This window comes from Drosophila rhopaloa, unplaced genomic scaffold (assembly GCF_018152115.1).
Source record: "Drosophila rhopaloa isolate 14029-0021.01 unplaced genomic scaffold, ASM1815211v1 contig_155, whole genome shotgun sequence".
NCBI lineage: Eukaryota > Metazoa > Arthropoda > Insecta > Diptera > Drosophilidae > Drosophila > Drosophila rhopaloa.
This window is the reverse complement of record NW_025335034.1, coordinates 3,677,051-3,702,977: the sequence shown is the minus strand read 5'-3', so window position 1 is coordinate 3,702,977 and position 25,927 is coordinate 3,677,051. Positions and strand designations below refer to the sequence as shown.

The window sequence follows — 25,927 nt, the reverse complement described above, 5'->3', positions numbered from 1 at the left end:
AGGGTTTCGATTGTGGGCTGCTTTAACTTTGTGTGTGTATCTGCAAGATACGACTCCGTTCTGCTTGCCCAATAGCTCGCATTTCCTTTTCGGAATCGGAATAAATACCGCCCGACTGCAAAAACAATTGCATCAGACCGCCTGTTTATTTAAGCCCAGTTTCACATGACAAGCCGGCCTGCGGCTTTATTAATAGACGCGACACTCCGATACACTCTGATCGCGTTGCCCATACGTGTTTGCTCACTGGCGAATTCCTGCCTGGCCATTCAGTCATTAACTAACCAGTTTACACCTGGCCTGGCCTGCACACCTAATGCAGGGCGTTGGGCGTGGCACCCCCTGCCCCCGCTAATGCAGGCGTGGGCGTGGGAGTGTTCCTTTCTGGGCTTCTAAAAATGAGAAAAATGCGGAAAAATGGGTACGGTCGGTCCGCGATTAGAGCGGGTTTCCGATGGTCATCGAGTTAACCTCGAGTTCTTGGCGAAACTTTATCGTTGCTCCTTTTCATATACCTATATACATATATATTTATTTCTTCAGTTCGTTAAAGCCACTCCTTATAAAAGTAATTTCTTGCGTGCACTGAAAAAATACTTTAAAATGCTTTGCTATTTAGTTTTAAACAGTTCCTTCTTCTTCACTATCATACGGATAATTAATTTCAAATATTATCCTTTGTTATTTGAATATTTTTATTTAAAAAATATTATCATCTTTAAAACTTTATGATATCATATAGCTTCAAGTATTTTTACTGACACAAAGTTATGCTCCTGTTAGTAAATCAATACGCATTTAAATCTAAACAATTACAGATTTTTCTTAGAAAGAGTCACAAACCCAATATTTTGAGAGCAATACGTGTATCTAGCAGAAAAACAAACAGCTCTCCCAAAGTATCGGCTCAGATAAGCGTTCCCAGAAATACAAAACTCATTTTCAAGTTACAAGATACTTCCGCACACATCAGTAATTCAATATAAACACAACAAACATCCATGAAATAACGAACGAAGATAAGTTGTTTGCAAACAAAAAGATGCCCCGTTTGATGACTCAAGACTATTACCATTTTGCGAAATGTTTAGAATGAAATCAACTTTGTTAAGCAGAACACGTAAGCCATATAAAATATACAAATTCCAGAAAGACGCACGTAATAACACATATTGTATGCTAACGATAAGTTAAATAACTTGAAGACCATCTCGAATTTAACGATTATTTTTTACAAAGTAACAACCTGGTATCACATACAGCTGTTGATGAATGGGTATTGTATAAATGGTATTCAAGCCAGCATTTTTTTCTTAATATTTTTCCAAGAGTCCGATCACACCTGTAACAACGCGCTGTTTAGTCTACAAGCTTTAATAAATAAGCGAACAAATGACGACATAAATCCGCCTTAGAATCAAACATATGATACTCGAAAGCCGCTGACTGACAAACGAGCTATATGTACATATATATCGGGGGATTGGGCGGCGGTAATCAGAGAGCGGACATTGCCAGGTTGATATGGCGACATGGAATGACATAATCCGTAACCGTGACACTTGAGCCGATTTGTGTGTGAACCGCAGAAAGAATGCTGACTCGGTCCTCGTATCCGAGTCCGGCTTTTTTCCCGGTATCTGTGTCTTTGTGCTCTCGAGCCGGCCAACAATTAAAGTGTTCTGACGAGTGTGGTTTTCTCCAGTCTCGATAATTATTTGCCGCACTGGAAACAAAACTCAAGTATCTTACCATGGCGGAAGTCGCGCCGTTGTGCGCCGCCTTTGTTGGGGAAACCAAACCAGTTCGGGTTCGAATTCACTGTCTCCCTCGCAACTACGCGCTCAATCAAACCCAATCAATCGTCAACTTTGTGTTCCGCAAAATGTGAACAGCTTAGAAAACAGCGAGTATGCGTAAACAAATTACAAGTGCTCCGAAACAATCCAAAGACGGAACCAAGTCACATGGGTGGGCCTTACGCCCCGATAGACCCCAGAATGGGAAGACTATAAAATCACCCCGCCAGGCGGCAATCAATATGCAAATCAAAGTCGGTTTTAATAACGCAACACTCTATGATTTGAATGGGTTATGAGTGCAGCTGATTGATTAATGATCATCAAAACAGATGTGTAGGCGTGACACACAGGAAGTGGAAGTGCGATTTGGGAACTGTGTACAACTAACACCTTCTTATGTTGTATGCATCAAATGAACGTTTACAAATACATATTGGGCTCCAGATAAAATCCGGTTATCGTATTTTTGACTACAATATCGCAAAAGAATCAAAATTTATTTGAAAGATGTCAGATTATACAAATCTGTTTATTATAAACCAGTTACATTACTATGAAAACAGCACTAGCCGTATAGAGCTCAATGTAAACAAGATCTAAAAAGGTGTTTTCTCTCTGAAAATAAAAATGTTTTACATTTAAAACAATTTTCCCAAAAATGTGTTGATTTTACTGGCCAAAACTTAAGGCGCATTTTATTTAATTAGTCTTATCTAGCCAACCCTAAAATATATATAGAATTTATTGAGCATACAGCCGGAAAAGTTTTTTGGCAGCTGCGTTTCGAAAATTTTGGCACACTTTGGGCGGCCAGATCCGTAAATGTGTAATAAACATTTTATGGACACTCTCTCGATGCTTAAAACTTGGTATTTATTAAATCATCGATTGTCGGCAATAAATCAAAATTTGTATATGGCAAATGGAGAGTACTTTTGTCTTAAATGACCACACAAAAATGGGATGGACATCTCAAGTGCCTTTGTTTGCATTTCGGCGTACAGGTATTTATAAATATCTATAGATTTATATTTATTTGTGTAATTATGACACTTTTTCACGCCAACTTGAGCAAACAAATACCATTAAGCTCCTTTGTCTGGGCCAAGTAGAATTCACCGAAGTCAGGTACAGTGAGCAGAGACAAACAAAAGCCCATAAATAAATCACATGAAAAGACAACATGACAAAAAAGCACCTCATAAAAAATATATATATAAGTTTAATTATTGAGCAGGCAAGATTAAAATATTCTGTCCTGTGACAAGCCTCCTTTTGGCAGCCATAATAATAACAACAGCTAAATGACTCAGTGACTTCCTCGTTTAAAGTCGTATAGGCATGAAACTGTCACTTAAAATCAATAAAAGTAAAAAACCAGATGCAACGGCTATGCGTAGATACTCAGTGGGAATTTGCATTTCCGTGTTGGTTTTTAAATTATTAAGTCATTTTATTTGCATTTCGTTTTCCATTTTCTCCTCTTTCTTCATATTTTAATTTTATAATTTTCTTTTCAATGCTTCCTGACATTTTTATTTGATTTGGATAGTCGATTGCACCTTTAACTGGCTAAAAAAAAATGTACTTTAGCTCCTACAACTAAATAAGTATAGAACTTAATAATTATTTAGTTCCACTATCTATAAGTCGGTCGACATCACGTGGGCCAAAATTTATGCACAGCTTGCGGACATCGTGATAAATGGCTTTGTCAATAAATACTATATCGACGCTTTGTGCGGCATTTCGCAGAGTTGCGTCAAAATAGAAACTGAAAAGTTAATCCGCATTAATTATGCTATCAAATTTTGATGGAGCGTATCACACTAAAGAAATTAATTTTGTGTCGCATTTAATTATAAATATATTATTTACTTTTATTCGATTCTATTGAGGCCTATAATTTGCACACCCAATATTAGGTATATGTCAATGCTTGAGTTTAACATTTATTCTAATTATAATTTGTTTTTGCGTGCTCATTTTACGCATTTTTGAGGCTATTTATAAAAAAGATAAGCAAGCGCAAAACAGACTGAGAAGAGCTGAGCCAACGATTATCTCAAGTGGACGCTTTTCTCTTTTAAAATTTTCTCGCCACGGAAATCAAAGAGAGAAGCTGCTGCAGTCGCCAAACAGTCTGCCAATCAAGCTGAAAGACTTTTTTAAACTGGTCCAAAATTCAAATTTCCATAGATTTGTTGAAGTTTTTGAGAACTTTTGTTGAAATCTTTTTACCTGCCTTAAATAAAAACTGTTCACTTAAAAAAATTCAAATCAAAGACCAAATTATTAAAATAAACTTTTTTTTTTTCCTTTACCCAATATGATTTTTTTAAAGCGTTACTTTACAATATTGCCTAAAGTTTTTATGATAAATGCCTTTTAAGTTTTATTTTTTAGAACTCTTTAGGCAATTTTATTTATATGAAAATCTGGAGCAAAAATTCAATTTATTAAATATATACTTGGACCTTTAAAAGAAAGTCCTTAGTTTTTTAGGGGTTTTCTTTTCGTGTACGAGTCTGTCAACTTTTTGGGGGTCAAGCCGTAAAGGCAAATGAGCTTTTTGGAGGGGAAAAAGTAACTCCATTTGGAATGTGTGTACATACATATGTGTCCGATCATTACTTTTTTATCTACCGTTGCCTTTTAATTCTCCAAACAAATGGTATGGAAGGGCCATAGACACAATCAGAAAATCCAAAAAAAAAATAAGAAAATAACGAAGCGACGGCAGAGAAACTGACGACTTGAACTTTTTTTTCGTAGCTATAAGCAGTTAGTGTTGCTTCTTCTTTGCCGACGGTGGTTATTGTCTTTGTTGTTGTTTTATTGTGCTGATGACCTTAAATTAGGCGTAGGTCTTTGGTTTTTTGTGTCTGCCGTATTCGTCATTGTTGGCCAAGTTTTTTTCTTTAGTTTCTTTTGTGGTGGTCAGCTGTTTTTTTATATTTTTTGTTAGCTACTTTTGTCATTGTAATAAGCAATAACAAAAAGATATTACATGAATGTCATGACCTGCAGGCGGACGAAAATGCCGAAGAATACCCACATATAATAAAAAATAATTTGGTTCTATTTCGCATAAAAATTTGTATGTATGTATGTAAAAGTAAAAGTTCGAAAAAACTGAGAACAAAGAAAAAGCCGAATGAGTAGCGGGAGAATAAAGCCGCTTGAAACGGTAAAATTAAACCAACCGTCTAAAATAGAAACCGTTGACTGCACAAAGAAGTTGGCGAAAAACCGCAAGCCGCGCCTAAAACAATCGCAAAATAAAATAGCAAAAAGAGAAGGAAAGAGGTATGTTTGAAGCAAGCTTGTCCGGAAAAAATTGCAAGCGCAGCCATTAATTGTTGCATCACATATTGGAAATATTTCAATACCTTTTTGTATTTTTGTTTGTCTTTTTTTCGATGTTTTAGCACAATTGGTTCTCCTTTGGTTGGTTAGTCACATTTCTCATTCGTATTGATTGCACTGTATTGGCACTTTTGCTTGGTTTTTAAAACTGCACTCGCGTACAATTACTTTTGAATTATTTTTTATGTATTCTGTGGACATTTTTTGGTTAAAAATAACAATCATTAATTTGTAATTACATTTATACGCTGACAAGGAAAAGATTAATATATCTTTAAAAATAACTTGTTGTTAGTTACTCATAGGAATTTTATTTATGAATTTAAAACAATCTATTCAATTGAAATGATGATTTTAATAAAATCAAATTGCTTGTAGTGCTAGAAAACATGTTAAAATTTGTACTTGGTTATTATTATTTATTCAACTTTAATAACTTAATTTAATTTCAGATTTCACTTTCGATTTAATGCACTTTGGGGTTGAAAAACTCTTGCAAATTAATATTGGGCCGCTCAGATAGCTATTTAAGAATTCTTTAAAGCGGAACGTTAATTATGGGGGAATTTTAACAACTCAATTTATTACTGTAGCCAGAACAACGGACGCTAATGGCTGAAATGCAACGGACAATCGGAAAACGAGCGCAGAAAAGTAATCAAGAGACTGCAATTGTCAGCATCACTCAGTCGCACAAAACTCGATCATATTTTTAAAAATAATTTTTACAGTATTCATCGCCGATGCTCCACATATATCTTATTATCAAGCACAGACTTTTTGAGCGCGCGCGCATTTTGTTATTTGTGTTTCGTTTTCGTTTGGCGCAGACTCTCAGTTGTGTTTCTACTTCAGCTGATTTGATTTTCTTTTCTGGGTTTTTGGTTGGCGGAGCTACTTGGCGTTGCGATGCGTTCGTTGCAAATGGAAAACTTAAACTGAACTGATCGAATCGAACGAAATTTCTACGTGAGTGTCTCAGAAAGTGGAGAGCCGAAAACCGAAAACCGAACCGACCGATCTGGCCGATCGCTGCCGACGTCGGCATTATGTTTTCGATCGCGGCGCAGTCGCAGCTGCGTCTTCGACTCTCTCGCCCAATCCGCTCTCTTCTCTCTCTCGGCGACCACATGTGCTGCAATAAACTTGTTTTTTGTTGCAGGCCAAAAACCTGCTTGAGGCTTTTGGCTTATTTCCGTTTCCAAGTGTGCGTTTTGATGTTTAGACACATGTTGCCGGCGAAAAGTGCGGCTGCCACTTAAAGCTCGATTTGCTACCCTTTGGATGGGTATTAAGCCTACAATGTGATGTATCCAACTCACGAAAGAAAAAGCGTTCTTATAAATTCAATATTGGACCTCGCAGAACTCAAATGAACAAATGAAAATGTGAGTTAAAGTAAAAACCTCAAATAGGCATGAAAATAAATACAACGTTTAGCAGATAACGTTTTATGATCGGGAGCACGATTAATTATATCCAGAGACATTTGTATAAAAACGACTTCTTTAACTGTTATAATTTATAAAAAATAAAACGTAGGGGAACGTGAACTTATACTCCCTGTTAATATAACTTAATGGACTTTTAGAGACTTAGGATTAGGAAAGATGGAAGCCTAATTGTATAACCAATAACTACTAGCCATATATTCATATGCCTAAAACCACCTATTGGTAACATTCTTACGAGAATCTTACGCATCGGGGAACTTGAATTGTATTTCTTGTCTAATTAGTATTTTCATATGAAGGTACAATTAAGGGTATAACATTTTCGGTAAGCTTTGGTGCTTGGTGTTTCTTTTTTTGTTGCTTCTAATGTTTGTGCGCATGTGCAATGAACTTGTTTTGAATTGCAATTGCGATACACTTATTGTTGCTATTATTTTTTTGGAGGTTAGTCAGTTGCGGCGACTTTGTAATTTCATTTAAATTACTCATACGCCATGTGACGCCGCTGTAATTATTTGATTTCGCTTCAAGCTTCTCGGCGGCAAATGCATTTCCTCAACTTTAATGTAGGCCATTGTTGAGGGGGTGAAAGTGCTGCAATTATCTGGTCAACGTCAATCCCTGCTCACCTGCGTTTTCCACCCGACAAGGAAATTACCGCCAAGGTTGAAGCATTTGCCCAGAGAATTCCCCCTAAGGTGAACTGCATTTCAGCGCTGGAGAAAGAGAGAAAACTAGAATTTCCAATTCAACCTTGGGAATTTCTTTCATTTAGCTGGTAACGGCTGACTTTTTCTTCTTTCTTTGGCTCATTTAAGACGCATGACTGGGCTCAAATTGCAAATTATGCAAATTTCAAAATACGCAACTCGACGAAATCAGAAAAAGTGCAACATCATTTTGTTGCTGCTCGTTCTCCGTCTCCCTCTGTCGCCCCCTCTCGTTCTCTGTCTACGAATTTACAGTTTTTCGGACTCGGACGATTATAATTTTCAGCCTTCAATATTATTACACAATCATAAATTGTCTGAACTAAAATGTAAATGTTTTCAAATGCGCCTTGGGGGGCTATAAAAAACGCAATCGCATGCATACCCAAAGCTAACTAAATCTATGACTATGGTTATGGACATGGCTATGGGCATGGATAATCAGGGTCTCTAATCGAACAAGTCCCAGGTGAGGTTACAAACATGAAATACTACTTTGAAACAAAAAGCACGTTTTATAATATTTAAGTTCTTTTTTCATATCCTTTCCATCTTTATTCTCTTCGGTGTATACTCTTTCGGTTTTTACTGATTACTATAATTATTAACATTATTATTAAGCCACCTAATTGACCTTAATATTTAACAAAATACTAAGGGTTAATCAACCTTTTTAAAGAATTTTAATTTAAACACCTACCTTATTGCTTCCGACTTGTATTTAATTATAAATGTTAATTAGCTTAAGAGCCATAAAGAATCCGCATTATAATCTAAGATTTTGCGAGTGTCCACAATAAATACAAGTCTGTAATGAGCGTTAGAGCTTTTGAAATACAATAAATCAGCTAAAGCCCTACACTCCAAAATTCTTAAGAAGACTGACTGTGTATTTTATAGCAAATAGTTTGTAGTATTAGTACAGGTTGTTTAAAATTTACCATTTTTTGGGACAGAATTCCGTGATTTATTGCACTCCTTGTTTAAAACTATTCAATTACCTATTACCGCTTTTCTTATTAAACCATTTTAAATATGAAGATTTGATTTATTTAAAGCAATAAAAGTGAGCACCCTTAACATCGTATTCTTTTATTTATTTCCTCATTTCTCGATTTAGGGGTTATGCTGCCCCTTAAATCAAGTCATCGCCAACTCTCGTCGAGGCTGTCAAACTAAAAGTCCAAGAGCGAAAATATTCCCTTTTAAGCAGCTTCATTTAAATAACAAATCAGTTTTCCGAACCGATTGCAGCTTAAAAATTTTGCCATCCAACTGGCTGGGTTCCCAGACCGTTGTTGCTGAGCTGTTGAATATGCAAAGCTCGAGGAAAGCAAAAAAGATTTACTTTTTAATTTTTCTTTTATTTTTTCTTCGTATTTGTTGTTGTTCCAGCGGAATATGACGGAAGGTACTTCCAAGCCAAGTATCTGGCCAGCAATGTTTCGACGGCTTTTTGTTGCAGCTGCTAAAAATAGCAAAGCCGCCGCAGCAACATCAACACAGCATTGGTTGCAAGTTGTTTGGCTTGCCAAATGGCAACAGCACATGCTGGTGTGGTCCAATAATGAAAAGTCGGCGGCAAAACGAAGAAAAACACAGGGAAACCGGCTTGACAGGAAAATGCGAATTTCGTTTAAACGAGGAAAAAAATCCTAACGATTTCGTTGTCGCTGGCAGGCAGTGGAAAATGCAATTTTGGGTCTCGGGACCCCCTTATATACATCATCACCCCCACCTACTAACCCCAAATTGCGGTTCAAGTCTCGGCTAGTAGATAAATCCTCCGCGGTTCGTTTATCTGCTGAATAAATGTTATTGTTTTTGCCTGTTTACTTTTCATTTTGCCTTTTAATTGATGCCATGCATAAAAATCGAATTTATATGGATGCACCAAAAGCTATTTGCTGCTGTGAATGATATTTTTATTTGTTTATTATTGTTAAATTGAGCTTTTGTTTTTCGACTCGGCTTTTTTCAATATAATCTGTCGCTTGGGGCGCGCCATTTGATTTTTCATATAAATAAATGTGCCTTAAATTTGCAAAGAAAGTGCAAAACGTGCCTGAACTTATCTGAATTGCGGAATGCTCGGAATTTGTGCCGCTAAATATTCAAAACAAATCAATAAAATAGTAGAGACATAGAAGGGGTTTAAATATAAATGAGCTTGAAATGGGAGATTTGCTAAGATTTCCGTTAGATAATCTACTGATTTTATTATCAATAGATATAAATACTGGATATTTCAAGTTATACGCTTTCACCTATAAGTTGCTCTTTAAGGTGAAAATGTGTTGCATATTTAAAATTTGGTATCTGAAAAGAAAATTATTCTTTGCTAAAGTGCGTCAAAATACATCGTGGTTTTATTATGATTATTACTATTATTAAAATATTGTCAGCCATGTACTTTTATCTAAAAAACGATCACATTTTCACGTAGAGTATTCAAAATGTATGTATTGGCAAATCAGAATTCTATATGTATTTATTAAAATCTGCTGCTGTCACTAAGCTCGTTACTCAAACAGATTGTTGCTCTATTTTGTATTCAATTTTCAATAGCATAACCCGATTTTAATTAATGAATTTGTTCTATTCAAAAAGACTGTCAAAGGCTGCCGTCGGATACATAAATTTTAGATTTAACCCGGTGTTGAATTCGAGTTGCCAAAGGAGTGACAGACCCATTGACATTTGCCATTCGGGGCTGATGGGGAAAGGAGAGGGGATCGTGCTAAAACATTTGTCATAGAACATTTAAATATTCATCCATTATTGTCCGGCTTGTGAAAAATTCAATTTCAATTCCAATTATGCAGTCAATCAATTTGTATTGCACATACAATTTATTCGCCAAAAACGCAAACAAAAAACCCAGACTGTTGTTTTCCCCCTTGGGGGCATATGTCTTATAGTTTATTTACATGGTAAATAAAAATCGTAGGAAAGGCTGTTTTTGTGTAATCAATATTTTTTGTACTTTTCCAACGCTTTTGCCAACACATGGGGCGCCATAATTGGGGTCAATGTCAGCCGTAGTATACACTTTCTTGCTTTTTTTAATCTACTCTGTATTCGTGTTTATATCGCAAGAATTTTGACAGGATAAAGGCAAAGGTAAACATTTTATTTTTTTTTAATAAAATACTGATATTTTATTTATGAGTTAAACAAAACATCAATTAACCAAACAAGAAGCATTCCGGCAAGCACGCAATCGAATTATTATAAATGGCCCATCATAGAATCACAAGACTTAAAAGATGATGTATCACCGCAATGGTGTCCAAAACTGTCAAAATAACAGTTGACTTATTTTAATCTTGCACGTTTTGGTGGGAGGAGTCTCCCCTCCTGATTTATTTCTCATACGATGAAGTTACAGCTAAAATTGTTGGTTAAACTATGCTTATAAAATAAATAAAAAGTTATAGAAAATTCCTGGTTAAAAAGTATGCGACGATAAATTCTTTTAAAAACTGTCCCTCAATCAAATTGTGAATTTGTCACTAATCGCAAAAATATGGTTATCTTTTCAAAACAAATTACATTAAGATCAACAAAGAGGTGATTAAATAGAATAAGAAAATGTGTTAAGTCATTAAGGGAAAGTTATCAAAAACTTTCCAAAATGGTACGAAAAACAACTCAACAATGCCCATTATTTTGTTGTTGAATATTGAATTTTAATATAGTTTATAGATTAGATTAAGTCAATAACAAATACAATATAACTTTACTCATCATGTAAAAACTAGGGACTCTGCTCCCTAAAATTTCCATTGATCGAATTTCGTACTCAATAACAACTACTTTTTGTGTGGAAACTCTGGCTTCTGGAATATTCGTGAGTCATACGTGATGCAAATCATGTCAAATCTACACCACTCGAATCTCGTTAGTTTTCCATTACTGATTGTCAATTCAAATACTTATGTGTGTGCAAACAGCGACAACAAAGAACCTTCATCTTCTACCAAACAATATTTTCATAATTTTGAGAAGGTCAGCGTATCACAAAAGATTTTATGAGCAACGGGTGTCTTTTTGGAATTTTCCTCCACATTTGCAATGGAAATTTTTCGAAGGGTGGGAGGATCGGTTGCCTTATCGACGGCTTTCTTTGCCTTTGAAGCCACCCCGTAAATATCAGGTAGCCGATGAGATAAGCAGGCTGTGTATTTATAATTAAATAAAGTCAAAGAGCGGCGGAGGAAGATTAATAAAATCGAGATCCAAGAAGGCGACGAAAGGTCTTGTGACAAACAAATAACCGATAATTTCTGCCTGACCCAAACTGAAAGCAAAGAATTTTGTGATATCCCATAAATGTGAGGTCGCCTGTCAATAAATCATTCTGTCCATAAACTAATTGAGCTGTTTAGCCATATTTGGCTCCCTTGATCGGGGCTCACGTGTCAATCCCCCGGGTATTCTGTTGCTCATATCCTTGTTTATGTTTAACTGCCTTGCCGTGCTTAATTCCACACGTTTAAGCCAATTTCAAAAGCAATAAATTTGTAAAGCAAATCATAATGCTGAATTCGATTAGCAAGGACGACAACACCGACAACCAAACTGAACACAGATCCGAGACAATCGATAGCGGAGCGTACATTGTTCGCGTAATGTGTTCGGCTGAACAATAATGACAGATAATTATATTGATATATATGAGCAATCTCGTAGATTGAATGCCAAATTGATTGGCGTGGCGGCTCATGTGGCATTGAAATGGCCAATGGAAAGGGTGTGAAAATCGATTAAATACGTAGCTATACATATGTTATAGAATTAAACCGCAAGGGGTCACTGAGAAGTTTGGGAAACCCAATTGGTTGGCTTGGGATCCATTGAAATGATAACTAATACTGCATATACATTGTCCTTTTCCTAAACAGTCGTTTGCGACAGAGGCGTCTTAAATTACCTCAGCTAACAATTAAAAGTCGGTGTCTAAATTGCGTTTGATTTAAAATGAAAAGCTCTTAGAAATTGGTTAGGGATTCAGTTTGCCTCTTTGCCATTTGAGACGAATAAACTTATTCATTCTTCGAAAATCACTCTGGAGCAATAAATAATTCCACTGAATTTACCAGCGCATTAAAGTCCCTAAAAGCAATAAGAAAATTTTCTTTGCCGTATTAAAAATGAATGCGGACAATTTGGCTAAGTGCATTTGCCTCTGTTCGCCGCGCACTTACATTAATACGTATACATTTGCATGTTTGTGTGGATATCTTGTGCTTAGATAAAAAAATATAATTCGTCGCAATTTATGAAAAGAAATACGAAAATTGTTTGTTTACAAAGTGTCAGGCAAAATGTCGGCACCAACAATGCCACCAGGCAATGTGGCTTACATATATATAAATAGATATAGTATCTGAACGTCATATGTATATAAGCATGTCCGATTGTCAGAACCTCCCGAACAATTTTCAGTGCCTCTTGGGCGCCAAAAGGCAAACAAGTCCTCAGGTCATTGCATATATTAATAACACAATTCAGAGAAAAACGAAAGCAGAAAAACTGCAATTGCGAAACAAAAAATTAGCTTTATTTATTATAGCATTTATAGTATAGAATTTGTAGTCTTGGATATAGTAAGTGGATAGCTATAATTAGCGGCGTGTGGGATGTGTGTCAATTAATTTCCTAAATTTTTCTTTGATCATAAATAATAAGCCACCTTACAATTGTTATTAAGGGTTGTATATTAAGACTGTCATTCAGGGATTATCGACTATTGGGGGCGATTATAATGCCACGAGCGTCACGCAGCGTGTAACTTAAAGCCAAGTGATGACTTTGATTTACGAGGCGATAGCTAAAGTCAAATCAAAGCCGGACTGAAATAGTGAAAAATCAGTGGGTTATTGGTGGAGTAGAAAATAAATTAAATCAGTCAAAGAATTACCTTTAACATACGCTTTTTATAAAAAAAAATTGGTTTTCTTTGGCCTTAGTAGAGGCATAAAGGCAGAATGTTGCATTTTCACTCTTAACCAACTTGGATGTCTTGTTTAAAACAATCAACACGATGCCAATTAATTGTAGCAATTAATGCATATTAAAAGCTACTATAAATGTATTTGCATTCACATTGCTCATACGCCGCGTGGAACAGGCGGCAGCTAAGCAATTTTAACTTCTGTCTGACTTGACTCCCATTTTTTTTATTAAGCGTCATTTCATAATCGTTATGCATAGCACAAACACAATAACCGTTGGCCAAACTATGGCAACGCCCACGTCAAACCTGTTTTAAAGGATGCGGCGTAGGATGGGGGGCAGGATGAGGAACGGGATGAGGAGCGGAATGCGAAGCAGGAGCAGTCAGCTGCCAGCGACAGGGTACGACATCAATGACAACAGCAGCAATGGCATAACACTAATGAAAATTTGTGAGCAGGCGGGGCAGGATGTTTAGGGGCGATGTGCGACAGTGGACAACATTGACGTTGCATTTCATCCTCAGCTGAAGACAAGACCACAGCAACAACCCCAAACAAGGACGGGCTGGAAACGCTCATCGGATGAGTGCTCTTTTGGCAGGCACTGTGGTGGAGGACCCACATTTTGGGGATTAACTGAAAAGGACCCAAGGTCGAACTCACAACTCGGAAATATAATAATATATATGAAACCACTTCATAATTCGGCTGGTGTTTCAAAATCTCTAATATATTCTGATCACCGGATTTTATTTTTGGTGGAAACGAAATTAAGTAGCATTAATTAGACATTTTATTCTAATATTTAAATTATTTCAAAAAGTGTTTAATGACAATAATTTCTAAATTATTCTGTGAAACCAATTCGCTTGACTTTAAGCAACTTATAATTATAAATACACTTCAAAGTCAAATCAAAATCTTTTATTTTTGGAGCCTTGCAGCTAACACTTTGGACCACTGTGCAATCGATGCAAATTATGGCCAAAAACAATGTCAGCTGCCAACAACATGAGCGATACAAACGAGCGTGTTGTCGTTGCCATTTGTTGTTGCCGCTGAGCTGCATGGTTGCTGCTGTGGTTGTTGGCATGGTGTTGCTGCCGTTGACAGGCGCGGCAAACGTTGCTGTTGCTGCTCGTCACAGCTGCAAGTGAAAGTCAAACATGAAACGCTCTTAGGCACTGGCACACACACTGACTCCTGCATTTACACACGGCCAGGAGCACACACATGAGCACACAATTTGCCAGCTATTTAGCGGGGAGAAAGGGATGGAGAAAGGGGCGAGGTTCTCTTGTGCATCGTTTCAGGGTCAACTGCTATTTACAGTCAATGTCAGCGTAAGTTACACTCAGAAAAAGTGTATCCAAAAGTTAAATTACATTATTTCATTTCGATTTGAAAACCGTGACTAAACCAACATACATTCTGATATAAATTAAGATGGCTTTAATCCATAGAAATACCAAAAGTTGTCGAATTCTTTCAAATCTTTTCAACGATATATTTTCATATACCATTGTAAATAATATGTCTATTTCCCAAAACGAATTGCTGACTTCCTAACTTTGTAAATTTCTTGCACCAATTTTTGCCAGTGTAGGCACGAGCATGTGTGAGTTCGTAAGCCTGGGCAAAGGATTGACTAAAGCCAGTCAGTCAACAGTTTTAGGGGAAACGCCCACACATCCATTACCATCATCATTTTGGCCATTATCGTTATTATCAGCCACCAACGTTGCGCCTCGGAACGTGCATGGCATCGCCATGGGTTTTAATGCCAACACATAAAAATTATTCACACATCCAAAGTTTAGCTCAACTGTTCCGAACTGCTTTCGTGTCGTGTCTTACCATTTTGGCCTGGCTTTTCGGACGATCTACGGGGGCTTGTCGAAAGTATTTGCACAGGCAAACAAACAGTGCGACTGTCTCGATTCTTAATGATTTGATTGCCATTGTTCTCTTCGTTTGTGGCGATACAAAGCCGCAAGCTCCTGAAATTTCAATTAGCATTCGATTGAATTGATCGTGTGTGGGCGACTGTGAACTGAAGATCAGATCGAATTTCGGCTGAGAGTCAATGCGAACTTAAAGACCAGGTCAAGGTCGAGCCGGGAGGTATTTTAAGCCAAGCTTACTGAAGATACAAAAACATGTGTCCAGGGGATACTTTTAATAAGCCATTATGAGCTCCATGTCAAAGTAAAGTCGTGAGTGGGCAAAAATTATAAAGAACAAGAAAGGAAAGCTAACTTCGGGCGGAGCCGAAGTTGATATACCCTTGCAGAATATTCTGTAAATTATATTCTCCAAAATTATTTATATGATGCATTCTTAATACTCATAAAAAATCCCAACTTCCTAACTTTAAAAACACCAAAGTTATGTCATTTCCAATCGTTCAGTTATATTGCAGCTATAGGATATAGTCGGCCGATCCTTATGAAATTTGGCAGGTCGGATTGATTGGCCAAAAATAAAACCCATAGATAATCCCAACTTCCTAACTTTACAAACACCAAAGTTATGGCATTTCCGATCGTTCAGTTATATGTCAGCTATATGATATAGTAGCCCGATCCGGCTCGTTCCGACTTATATACTACCTGCAATAGAAAGACAACTTTTGGGAAAGTTTCAAGCAGATAGCTTTAAAACTGAGGGACTAGTTTGCGTAGAAACGGACGGACGGACAGACGGACAGACGGACAGACGGGCGGACAGACGGACAGACGGACGGACAGACGGACATGGCTTGATCGACTCTCCTGGTGATGCTGATCAAGAATAAATATTATAGGGTCGGAAATGTCTCCTTCACTGCGTTGCAAACTTTTGACTGAAATTATAATACCCTCTGCAAGGGTATAAAAACCAAAAAATGTATTTCTAAATACGTCACCTTATATTAAAAAGCGAAGTTCCATTAAATATAGCCAGAAATTTTAAGACAAAGTATTTATGTATTAAGAAAACATTTCTGACCATTTAACAATTTAATTTGATGACTATATTGAAACGACAGAGATCATTTATAGAGTATAAATTCGTTGTTTTGAAGATATTTCTTTTAAAGATATTTGTTTAATATAAACTAAAACTTCTAGTTGTTTATTGTATGTTTGTTGAAAATTAAAATATAAGGCACAGCTTTTCAGTTGTTCAACGTGCTTTATTGAAGACTATCTCGCGCAATTAAAGGTCTTGTAGCATTACTCTATCCCCGTTTAAGTAACACGCTTATTTTTCATAACTTTCATACAAGAATGCACAATAAATATCAACTGCATGCCAATGGCTGAGTTTGAGTCTGCGTCTGAACAAATCGGCTTAAGTAAGAACAAGAAAGAACAAGTTAGGAATATCGACAATGAGATACCCGGTACTTATTTCACCGTTTCTAAATCTCATTTGTTTTCATTAGCTTTAAGGTACTTATATCAATTTACTTTTAAGACTTTGTACTTGATATTCTGGATTTATTCAATTGTTCTAGTTCTTATAGTTCCTAAAACTGTTGATGCGGATCGCGAATATAAAAAAGTGGCCAAACAACAACTAAAAGGCTGAAGTCTTTACCTGACAGAAAAGAGGGAAGCCGCAGAGGCAGCAGGTAAACAAAGGAAACAAGGCCAGCCAAAAAGGGTTTCAAGGTTATAAATTACCAGCTTAAAGTGTTTAAAGGAACTGTCCAGATGCAATCTGGAGTTGCAGCTGTCTGTGCGAAGAACAAGTTTGAGGAGTGCCAGATACAAGACACAAGAGGGGTTGAGATACAGAGTATGGGGGGTGGAGGAGTGGAGTATAAGTGCAAGTATACCGGCAAAACTTTGAAGGTCAAATGGCTTGAGCGCCGTCGACAACGATAACTACTCTGGTGTCTATATAAAAGTGGTATATAATGAAAATGACACAGCCGAGCTGGTAGCGAGCATGAAGTGAAAGTTTTTTAGAACAATAAATATTACGCATACGCCGAGTGGAAAATAACTCAACTCGAAGTGAACTTTTCCTTTTACTTGGCCAACGGAAAAATTGCCAACGTACTCCCTTCGTCGGCCCCCTAAATGAAATGTCCAAAAAGTTTGCTAAATTTTGTTGTTAGGCGAAACTTTTGAACTGACTTTATAACAACTTTTTGGTGGAACGGAAGGTTTAGTTAGGTAATGGGTTCAGTGCAGGGGGAAGGCATTTATGATGACCTCAAGGCTCGTCGCACGTGCTTCAATTGTTTTGCAAATAAATTGCAAGTTTCTTTTTTGTTACTTGCCGTTTGACTTATGGAAATATTTTGCGAAATCATTTTTAGTACCCCAAAAAGTTTGTTTGAAATAGGGAAGGGTACAGATAATTATGAACACTTAGAAACTTTTCCATTTAATATTAAATTTTGATAAAATTAAGAATTATCATTGGATATCATTAAGGATAATCCCTTCATCCTTTCACCACTTATATTGATAAGTAATTATCGATTTAATTTGCGTTTAAATTCGAAAATAATTAGTGATACATTTATTTATATTTCCCAATTTAAATATAATCGAAAAACATGTATTACAACAGGTATTACTATATAAATGAATTAAAAGTTTCATATTATAAGTGAGAATTTGTGTTTCCTGTTTGTTAATTTGTTTTTCCACTTGCTGTCACCTTTCCTTGTTTTCCCAATTGAGAAGTGCAGTACATTGACTTCGCTTATGTCACCTTTAAGTCCGTCACATTTCAGACTCCCCTTTTGTCCCGCTTTGTCCCGTTTCCCTTAGTATTTATATTTATTTTATTATTAATTATGCAATGTTTTGAGCCTCTTTAGGTGATTGTTTGCGCGTGGGTTCCCTTTGGCAAGACGAAGGAGGCTTGGAAAATTAAAATGTCCAATTTAATTGATTTATGACCTGTGATTCATATTGTCTGTTTAAATTTCACAATTGCTTTGTTTTCGTTTTTGTTATATTTTTTGTTGGTTTCATTTTTATAACGTCAGAGATGATGTTCCTCAGTTTTAGCTTTCACTTTCCATGTTAATTATACCCGTTACTCGTAGAGTAAAAGGGTATATTGTATTCGTGCAAAAGTATGTAACAGCTAGAAGGAAGCGTTTCCGACCCTATAAAGTATATATATTCTTGATCAAGGTTACTAGCCGAGTCGATATAGCCATGTCCGTCTGTCCGTCTGTCCGTCTGTCTGTCCGTATGAACGCTGAGATCTCGGAAACTATAAAAGCTAGAAGATTGGTATTTTGCATGCAGATTCTAGTTTGTTTCAGACAAACTTGCAGCGCAAGTTTGTTTCAAAAAGGTGCCACGCCCCCTTTAACGCCCACAATCGCTTATATACGATTTTAAAAATTTAAATATTTCGGAAAAGTACAAATGCAGTTTTATTGTGTTTATCAATACCTATCGAAATGTAGAAGAAATTTTTCAAATCGGACCATTCGTTAAAAAGTTATGCGTGATCAAAGTTTCTAACTCCATCTCCCTCGCACTCCCTTCACCTGAGTAACGGGTATCTGATAGTCGGGGCACCCGACTATAGCGTTCTCTCTTGTTTTATCTTATTTCTCACAAATGCCAATAAGAGGAAAAATAAACCAGCCTGAAGGAGGGAGTTAAATAAATGGAATCGATTGTTTTTTCTAGAAAATATATAAATAGTACTTTTGACATGGGTTTTATAATCAAGATATATTAAGAAATCTGAATGACTATTTATGTAAACCAATTTTAAGTCATGAGATATAGATAGACTTAATATTGTTTTCAGATTTAGTTTCGCTTTTTAAAAGCATTCCAGTTATGAAAACAATTTATTTATTTTGAATTCCTTCTGTAGGTTTTAATTTTACCAATTGTGAGGCTTAGAAATCTTTTAAGCTCGCACGTTTTATATATTAATAATAAACTGCATTCAGCACTTACCAAACGTGTATCAATATAAAACCTGCATTTAAGGGATTTTAGTTTATATTTTTATAGAAAAGGTGCTGTGCGATAAAATTTTTTGCTTAGGTTTTCACTCAAAAAGAGCCCTTATATTTTTAATTGCTTACTTACAACATTGTGCATTTAAATTTCGTGTGGATACTAACTAAGTGGAACTCAAGTCTAGAAATAAAGGCTTCAACATACAGTGGAGATTGGACTACTGACAAGTAACGCTACGGAAAAGAATTTCAAACAATTTCAAGTTGGGGCGTGTGGGAAAGAAGTGGTAATAAATTTCGAACAAAAGTGGTGGGAGAAGCATCGAAAAGAAGGAGCGTGGAGCGGGACTTACTGCCAGGAGAAGCTGCCGGTGATGCCGTCCTTGAGTCGGTCCCGCAAGGACCTCTGGCGACTGGGCCCCGATCCCGTGAGGGGCGGCAGCTGGGCACTCTCGCCGTCCTCCAGCACGGTGGCTATGTTCGAGGCGGACGTGGAGATGGGCGCGCCGGCGTGCTCCATGATCGGCGGCTGGTGGTGGTGATAGTGCTGGTGGTTCGACTGCTGGTGGTGTGGCGATCCCGGTCCCGATGCCGATCCCGATCCCGATCCGAAGCCTGATCCTGAGCCCGGCGCCCCTGACGAAGGATCTCTGTTGTTCAGGGTACGGCGGAACGAGCCGTGGCGTGGCGAGTTTTCGCGAGACATTACGGATCGAATTCAATTTCGATTTTAAGCGGTTTGGTTTGGCGGTTAGTTATCGAAAGGAATTTCGCATAAAACAATTAGAAGCATAAAACAATTAGTTCAATTGGAGCCAATTATCTGAAGCTTTCTCTTTTTTTTTCTCTTTGGTTTTTTGGTTTTAGATGAAGAAAACGAGCGAGCGAGTTGAACTTGCTTTTGATATTTTGGTTTTAGTTTAACTTTGTTGCTTAGGTGGTGAGTTTATTGAGATTTAAATTGCACATAGAGCCAAAAAGTATTAACGGTGTTTAAAAGTTGTCTATTCGGAGGGGTTAGGCATGTACCAAAGAAAAATATCAAAAAAAGTACATTTGAAAAAGAGTATAGAAAAACGATTTCAAACAACGTATTCGTTGCATTTGATCGAAATAATATTTGGATATTGGCATACGCGACACTTAGAGGTAAACATTCTTTGAGATTTTTTTTATGGGTATGGAAATGGTGCTGGGGTAATTATAAGCATAAATGAATACGGGTGTATGTTTGAATGTATAAATGGTGTTGGAGTTGTATTAAAACCAAGAAATATAGTATAGCATATAAGGATAACGAAGTTAGAAAACAACATATATTGTACAGGTTTAGGTAGTAAGACAGAGTAGCTATAAGAAAAATATTTAGGGAAAAGAACACAGGTACGAAGGTATTGTTTAAAGTTATTTTTAAAATTGGCTTTACAATAAATAATATGTTTAAACAAACATGTTAAGTTGTGTATATTTGAAATGAAATATACAATTCATTGAGTAGATATAAAGACTTTAAGCATGTTTACAGGAGTATTAAATGAGCGGAATATACGTTGTATAAGAGTAGTATTCGAGCTGTTTTAGAGTTGTATAAGAGCCGAAAAGGAGTCATAAGCGATCACAAGCAGCATGCCTTCTATTGCTATAATTGTAGTATAACATTTCTTAAAGGAATTTGAAAGATATTCTGGAAAAATGTGTAAAAGTCTGAAAAGTTGTGGAAAATGTTTCAACTTTTGGAGGAAGAAAAACGCACATTTCAGTTCGTGTGTGGTCGCCTTATCTGCGGGATTTCAGGAATCTGGACACGGATTGTGTGAGTGTTATCGGTTTCGGGTATTCCAATGGCTTTCAAAATCAGGAACTGAAAACTGATCTTTGGGTGTTCGGGTGTTCGGGTAGGTAGAGTCTGTATTTACATATGTCTGGATGTCTGGCTAGTTGGGTTGACTGGATATGGACACAGAGTAGCAGCAGTCGGGTTAGCTATAGGTGGCATAGCAGATATCGGGCAATGCGTGTTTAGCCGATGCAGAAGCTGTATTTACTGCACACTTGAAGGCACACAAATAGTAGGAGTGGTTGTTCATTACTTTCATTACGGGTTGGAACGATCAAACAGTACATTTAGGTAGACATTTATATGGGGAGCAAGGCAATCTATATTTGATATTGCTATTTAGTAGTCGGTATTTGCTGGATGTTCTCTTCTCGTGTTTGTTTAATATGTTTTATTCAGTGTTGTGGGCTTTGCTGTCTTTGCTGCTAAATGTTGCGCAAATATTAGCAGTTTATCTATGTGGCTAGAGGCGGACGATTACAGGTAGGTATTACTGGATATGGACTAGTTATGTGTCTGTTGTATCGCATTGTTGCTTAATTAGCTTTAGCTATTCATAATTTAATTAGCAATATGCATATTCGTTCTATTTGATATTTGATCAGTGTGGTTCTGTGTTTGTATTCTTGTTCGTATTTGTTTAGTGCTGCAATTTGTTTTTGTTTCGAGTACTGGGTCCGGTGTTGGTCTTTGTGGCGTGTTCGAGTTGTATTCGGATTATTTGTGTGCGCTATATGGTCGTATTAATAGCATTATCATTATATTTATATTTTTTATAAGTGGATTAGATATTGGGTATCGGATGGGCAACGAACCTGCAAAGAAAGAGGGCGGAATGAGTTGATTAGTTTTTTAAGTCAAGTATATGTTTAATAACTAATAACTTTTCAAAAAGGTAAAACCCTTACTAGCCTACTTGTTAAAACAAATAAGTTAAATTCATAAATAACTATTTGTAAGCACATAAATTGTTTTAAATTTAAAAAGCTCTTAACTCAAGATCTTAGTCTTAAAAACAAAATATAATTAACAATTTGCTTCCAATGACTAAAGTACTTTACAATTGAGTCAAAAAAATATATCCAAACTAAAACCTTTCGACAGTGATATTTACAACCTTCGTAAACACGAGGACAAGAAAGTCGATAAAAATTCAAAATAAAGGAAAACTAATCTAAAACTTTTCACGAACATTCAACGCCATTTTGTTTCTGCTAGTTCTATATGATTGCTAGTTTTCTTGCTGTTGACACTTTTCTAAATTGTGAAAAAAACAGAGTTAAAAACCTTTTTTTATTTTTGTTTTAAAAGATTAATAATTATTTGTTACCATTTACTACAGTTATAAATAAAAATGTCACACAATAAATTCTTTTTTAAATTTGTAGAATCAAATAACTATTTTTGAAATATTTTTTTAAGTTTATTTTATTAATATACCAAAACAACAATTATATACTATAAACTTAATTTTAAATAGTTTACCGAAAAGACTTTATCGTAACCATTTTTTGAAAATACCATCCCGAGAACTTTGTGTTGATTGTAAAACCAACAGAGAACAGCAAAAATGCATATAAAATAAAATCCAAATCCTTGCAAGGACATACAGCTATTCTGTAATACCAACAACATCGATTTCTAGTGGGCAGAAAAAATGTCTTCATAAATGTTCGCTTTGTCGATTGGCAGAAATGCATTTTACCCCATCAAATTTCGCAAAATAAACGAACTCAATGCCATTCTGATATAAGCATGCTCTCCTCTTGATTCCCCCTATTTTCTGTTTACATTTCGTATAAATTGTAAAAGGATATGCTGTCTAAAAAAGAGAAAAACAAGCCCGTAAAGTCCTCTAAACCTTCACGTGGCTATAGACTGAATGTCAAGTTGCATTAGTGTGTGTCGGCTCTCAAAATATGCAGAAACCCTAAATGAATTATGCATAAAGGAGGTTGCAGGGCCAAGGAGTTTTCCTGCCCCATTATACATTGGAAAATGTTAAACTGATTCAAGATCCGTCATTGTTGTGAACAGCAGAGAAGCCTAAAATTTGAATGTAAAAAGTCCTAAATGGATAATATATCGATTCAAAATGAGTTCTTTTTTTTTAATTCACCCATTACCAAAAAGTTTATGAAGGACAACTAAGTAATTTGGTAATTTCTTATATAGGAGATAATTCTATAAAAAAAAATCTTAATTCGACTAAAAAATTTCGAAGGATCATTTTTAGTAAGAAAAGAGGCTAAGTTTCAAATCAATTCGAATTAAAAACTTTAGAATGGTATAAAACTTAAGTAAAAAACTATAAAGTTAACTCTATAATTACTGCTTGAAAAAACGACGCATAGCACTAAGAATTAAAATTGTATAACACAGCCTAAAATAATTGGGCAGTATGAAGATAAAATTAATTAAGGCAATTTAAAAAATTTTTAAACTTAAGTCCAGTCAACCATAAGAAGTAATGTAATATATATGACATATTTGAATCATGAATAAAAGATGGCATAAACAAATATTTTAGAGTATCAAAAAATGTTTACCAAGGTACATAAATAAAACCAACAATCAGATCGATCAACTGAGAGTTGAAGTTCTGACCATTCAATGAAAATAAATCTCATTCATTAATAACAGAGAAATGTTGAAAATTACTCAATGTCATGCCTCCACGGCCGTTTAATATTTAATGTATTGCCGGACGGATGACGCTTTTTGGCTGATGTCCTTTGGCTGTTATTACGCCAACATCAACGTCGTCAACCTACGCTCCAGATAGCAGCTTTGGCTTAAACCCAGACACATGGCTAACAATCGAGCTCAACTAAACCAAACTGAACAGCAGCAGTCCTACATAAAAGGATTGCATCTGTCTGCACTTGCACACACGCTCATTACGATTATTACGAGTAGTTTCTCTCTTTTGGCCGGCATTCAAGCCAAGACTGTTGCTCTACCCTTCGACGTGATGGCCACCCGCGCCACCCCTTTTCCCTAGTGGCTTGTGAAATGTTTCTGCATTCAGTTGAATGCCGCTAGAAAAAAGTGAGCAAGCCGAAATGAGGAGGAGTGGAAGATGGGGGTGGTAATGCCATAAAATGAGCATAGAGGCACATTTAATAATCGCACTTCAAAGTCTGTGCTAAAGTAGGCACTGTGGAAAGAACTTTTCCGAAACAATTTTCAAAAGTATCAAAATGTATACTTGAATGTTAAAAATTTCTTATACCAAAATACATTTTTAGCAAATATACAAAAATATATTAATTAGAAGTATTAGTTTTTAAAAACGAAAAAATTTTAGTAAATACGCACTTTTTTCTGGTTTCAAAAAATATTTTCGATATATTCTCAAAAATAACTTTCTCCAATGTATACAAAATCGTAGTACAAAATCGTACTCAGATTTATGATGAGAAAAAATTCTGTTAGCTATATGAATATCTACAGTTCTGTAAGTTTGAAAGTTTCCAAGCACTGATTTAAAAAAAAAGCAAAGAAAACCCCATTTAAGTGTGTAATGAATCAGAAATATTTTTTGTAAAATATTTACATTTTTACGATACTTATACACATATAAACTAGTCTGGATGTTCTACCATATATTAAAATCTAATCTAACCTCAACCTTCGGGTTTCCAATTAATTGCTCCTTTGGATTCCTGAGTTCTGTGCAGAGTTTAGTGTGTGTTGCTGCCAGGACGAGCACACTTTTTAATATGTATGCTCCAGCTCCATCGACCCACTGTGCAAGTGTGAGTGTGTGGGTGTGGAATGAGCGTTTCAGCAGTTGAGAATTTCAGCATTGGCAACGCGTTCCAATGTCCTTACACAGACAGTCGTTCGTTCATTTTGAAGGCTATGCACTTAGGCGAGGTCATAAATATGCGATGCAGCGGGGAAATGAGGGGTGCTAGGGGGCCAGGACGAAAGGAAGAGTGCCAAAATGTTATGTAAAGTATGTTGGCCAGCTTTAAGCTATAGACTTTAACTGGGCTCAGAAAACACTGAGACACACTAGCACTAAAAACAATGCAGGAGCACAAAACATAAAACATAATCAATTCCAATTATAATAATCCTCCCGATTTTCTTTCTTTCTTTTTCTTCTTAAATATTATAGAATTACAAGACACCAGAACACTGGTTTTGACTTCTTTTAGCACTTGATTAATCCCACTGAATGTATTATAATTTAACATTTAGCCCGAAAAATGTTTTTAAAATCTGTGATAGAAATGTGATTTTTTCAGTGCAACCATAAAAAGGTCATTTGCATAGCGAACCGCGTGCAGCTTCCGCAAACGCATCCGTTGGCGACCGACTGGCTTCCTCTTTCGCTGTTTCGGTGGCTCTGCATTCATTCATAATTGCAGGATGCATTTTGTTTTAGTTCTTTTAGCACCACCCCAAGAGGCTCTTCCTCTCTGGCTGGGCAAGCATCAAGGATATCCTTGAGTTGGCACTGGAAAAATATTTGCATTCGCCCGTTCTTTTATTCCCTGTGTGCTTTGCCACTTGCCGGCCCTTTAACGAATTCCCAACGCACAAATGTCCAACTCTTATTTGCCCTAATTGAGCTCGCGGGCAGGAAGTGGGCGGGCACTTAATTTAGTTACTCCTCGCCCCGTGTGTGCGAGTGTCCAGTATATGCAAATTGCATTCACATATTTTAAACGCCCTTCCGGCCACCAGGGCGCATACGTAATGGAATTGACAGCGCGGAAAATCGGAAACTCCAGTGCCAAAGTGCCAGTGTCTATATATGTGTTCAATGTGCAGGGTTCTGGCTGGGAACACGTAAATGTTATTTATGCCTATAATGGGGTCTGGCTCCTCCGTGTG

The 25,927-nt window shown here is 36.4% G+C and overlaps 1 protein-coding gene across 15 annotated transcripts in view; it reads right to left on the bottom strand.

Moving 5' to 3' along the window:
* The window catches only part of LOC108041146 (TLD domain-containing protein 2), a 92,581-nt gene that overhangs the window by 51,404 nt on the left and 15,250 nt on the right, over positions 1 to 25,927 (bottom strand). For 6 of the 15 annotated variants that reach the window (XM_044457259.1, XM_044457263.1, XM_044457265.1 and 3 more), the window contains exons 1-2: positions 5,901 to 6,121; positions 5,195 to 5,362 (exon numbers count right to left, since the gene is read on the bottom strand). Coding sequence is in view for 3 of the 15 variants with exons in the window: in XM_044457270.1 (XP_044313205.1) it covers positions 19,593 to 19,945 (353 nt within the window). In the remaining 12 variants the exon portion in view is untranslated. Of the gene's footprint in view, positions 1 to 5,194; positions 5,363 to 5,900; positions 6,122 to 19,592; positions 20,249 to 25,927 lie in introns of those variants that run through there. The other 9 variants (XM_044457266.1, XM_044457264.1, XM_044457267.1 and 6 more) reach the window with 5 other exon arrangements.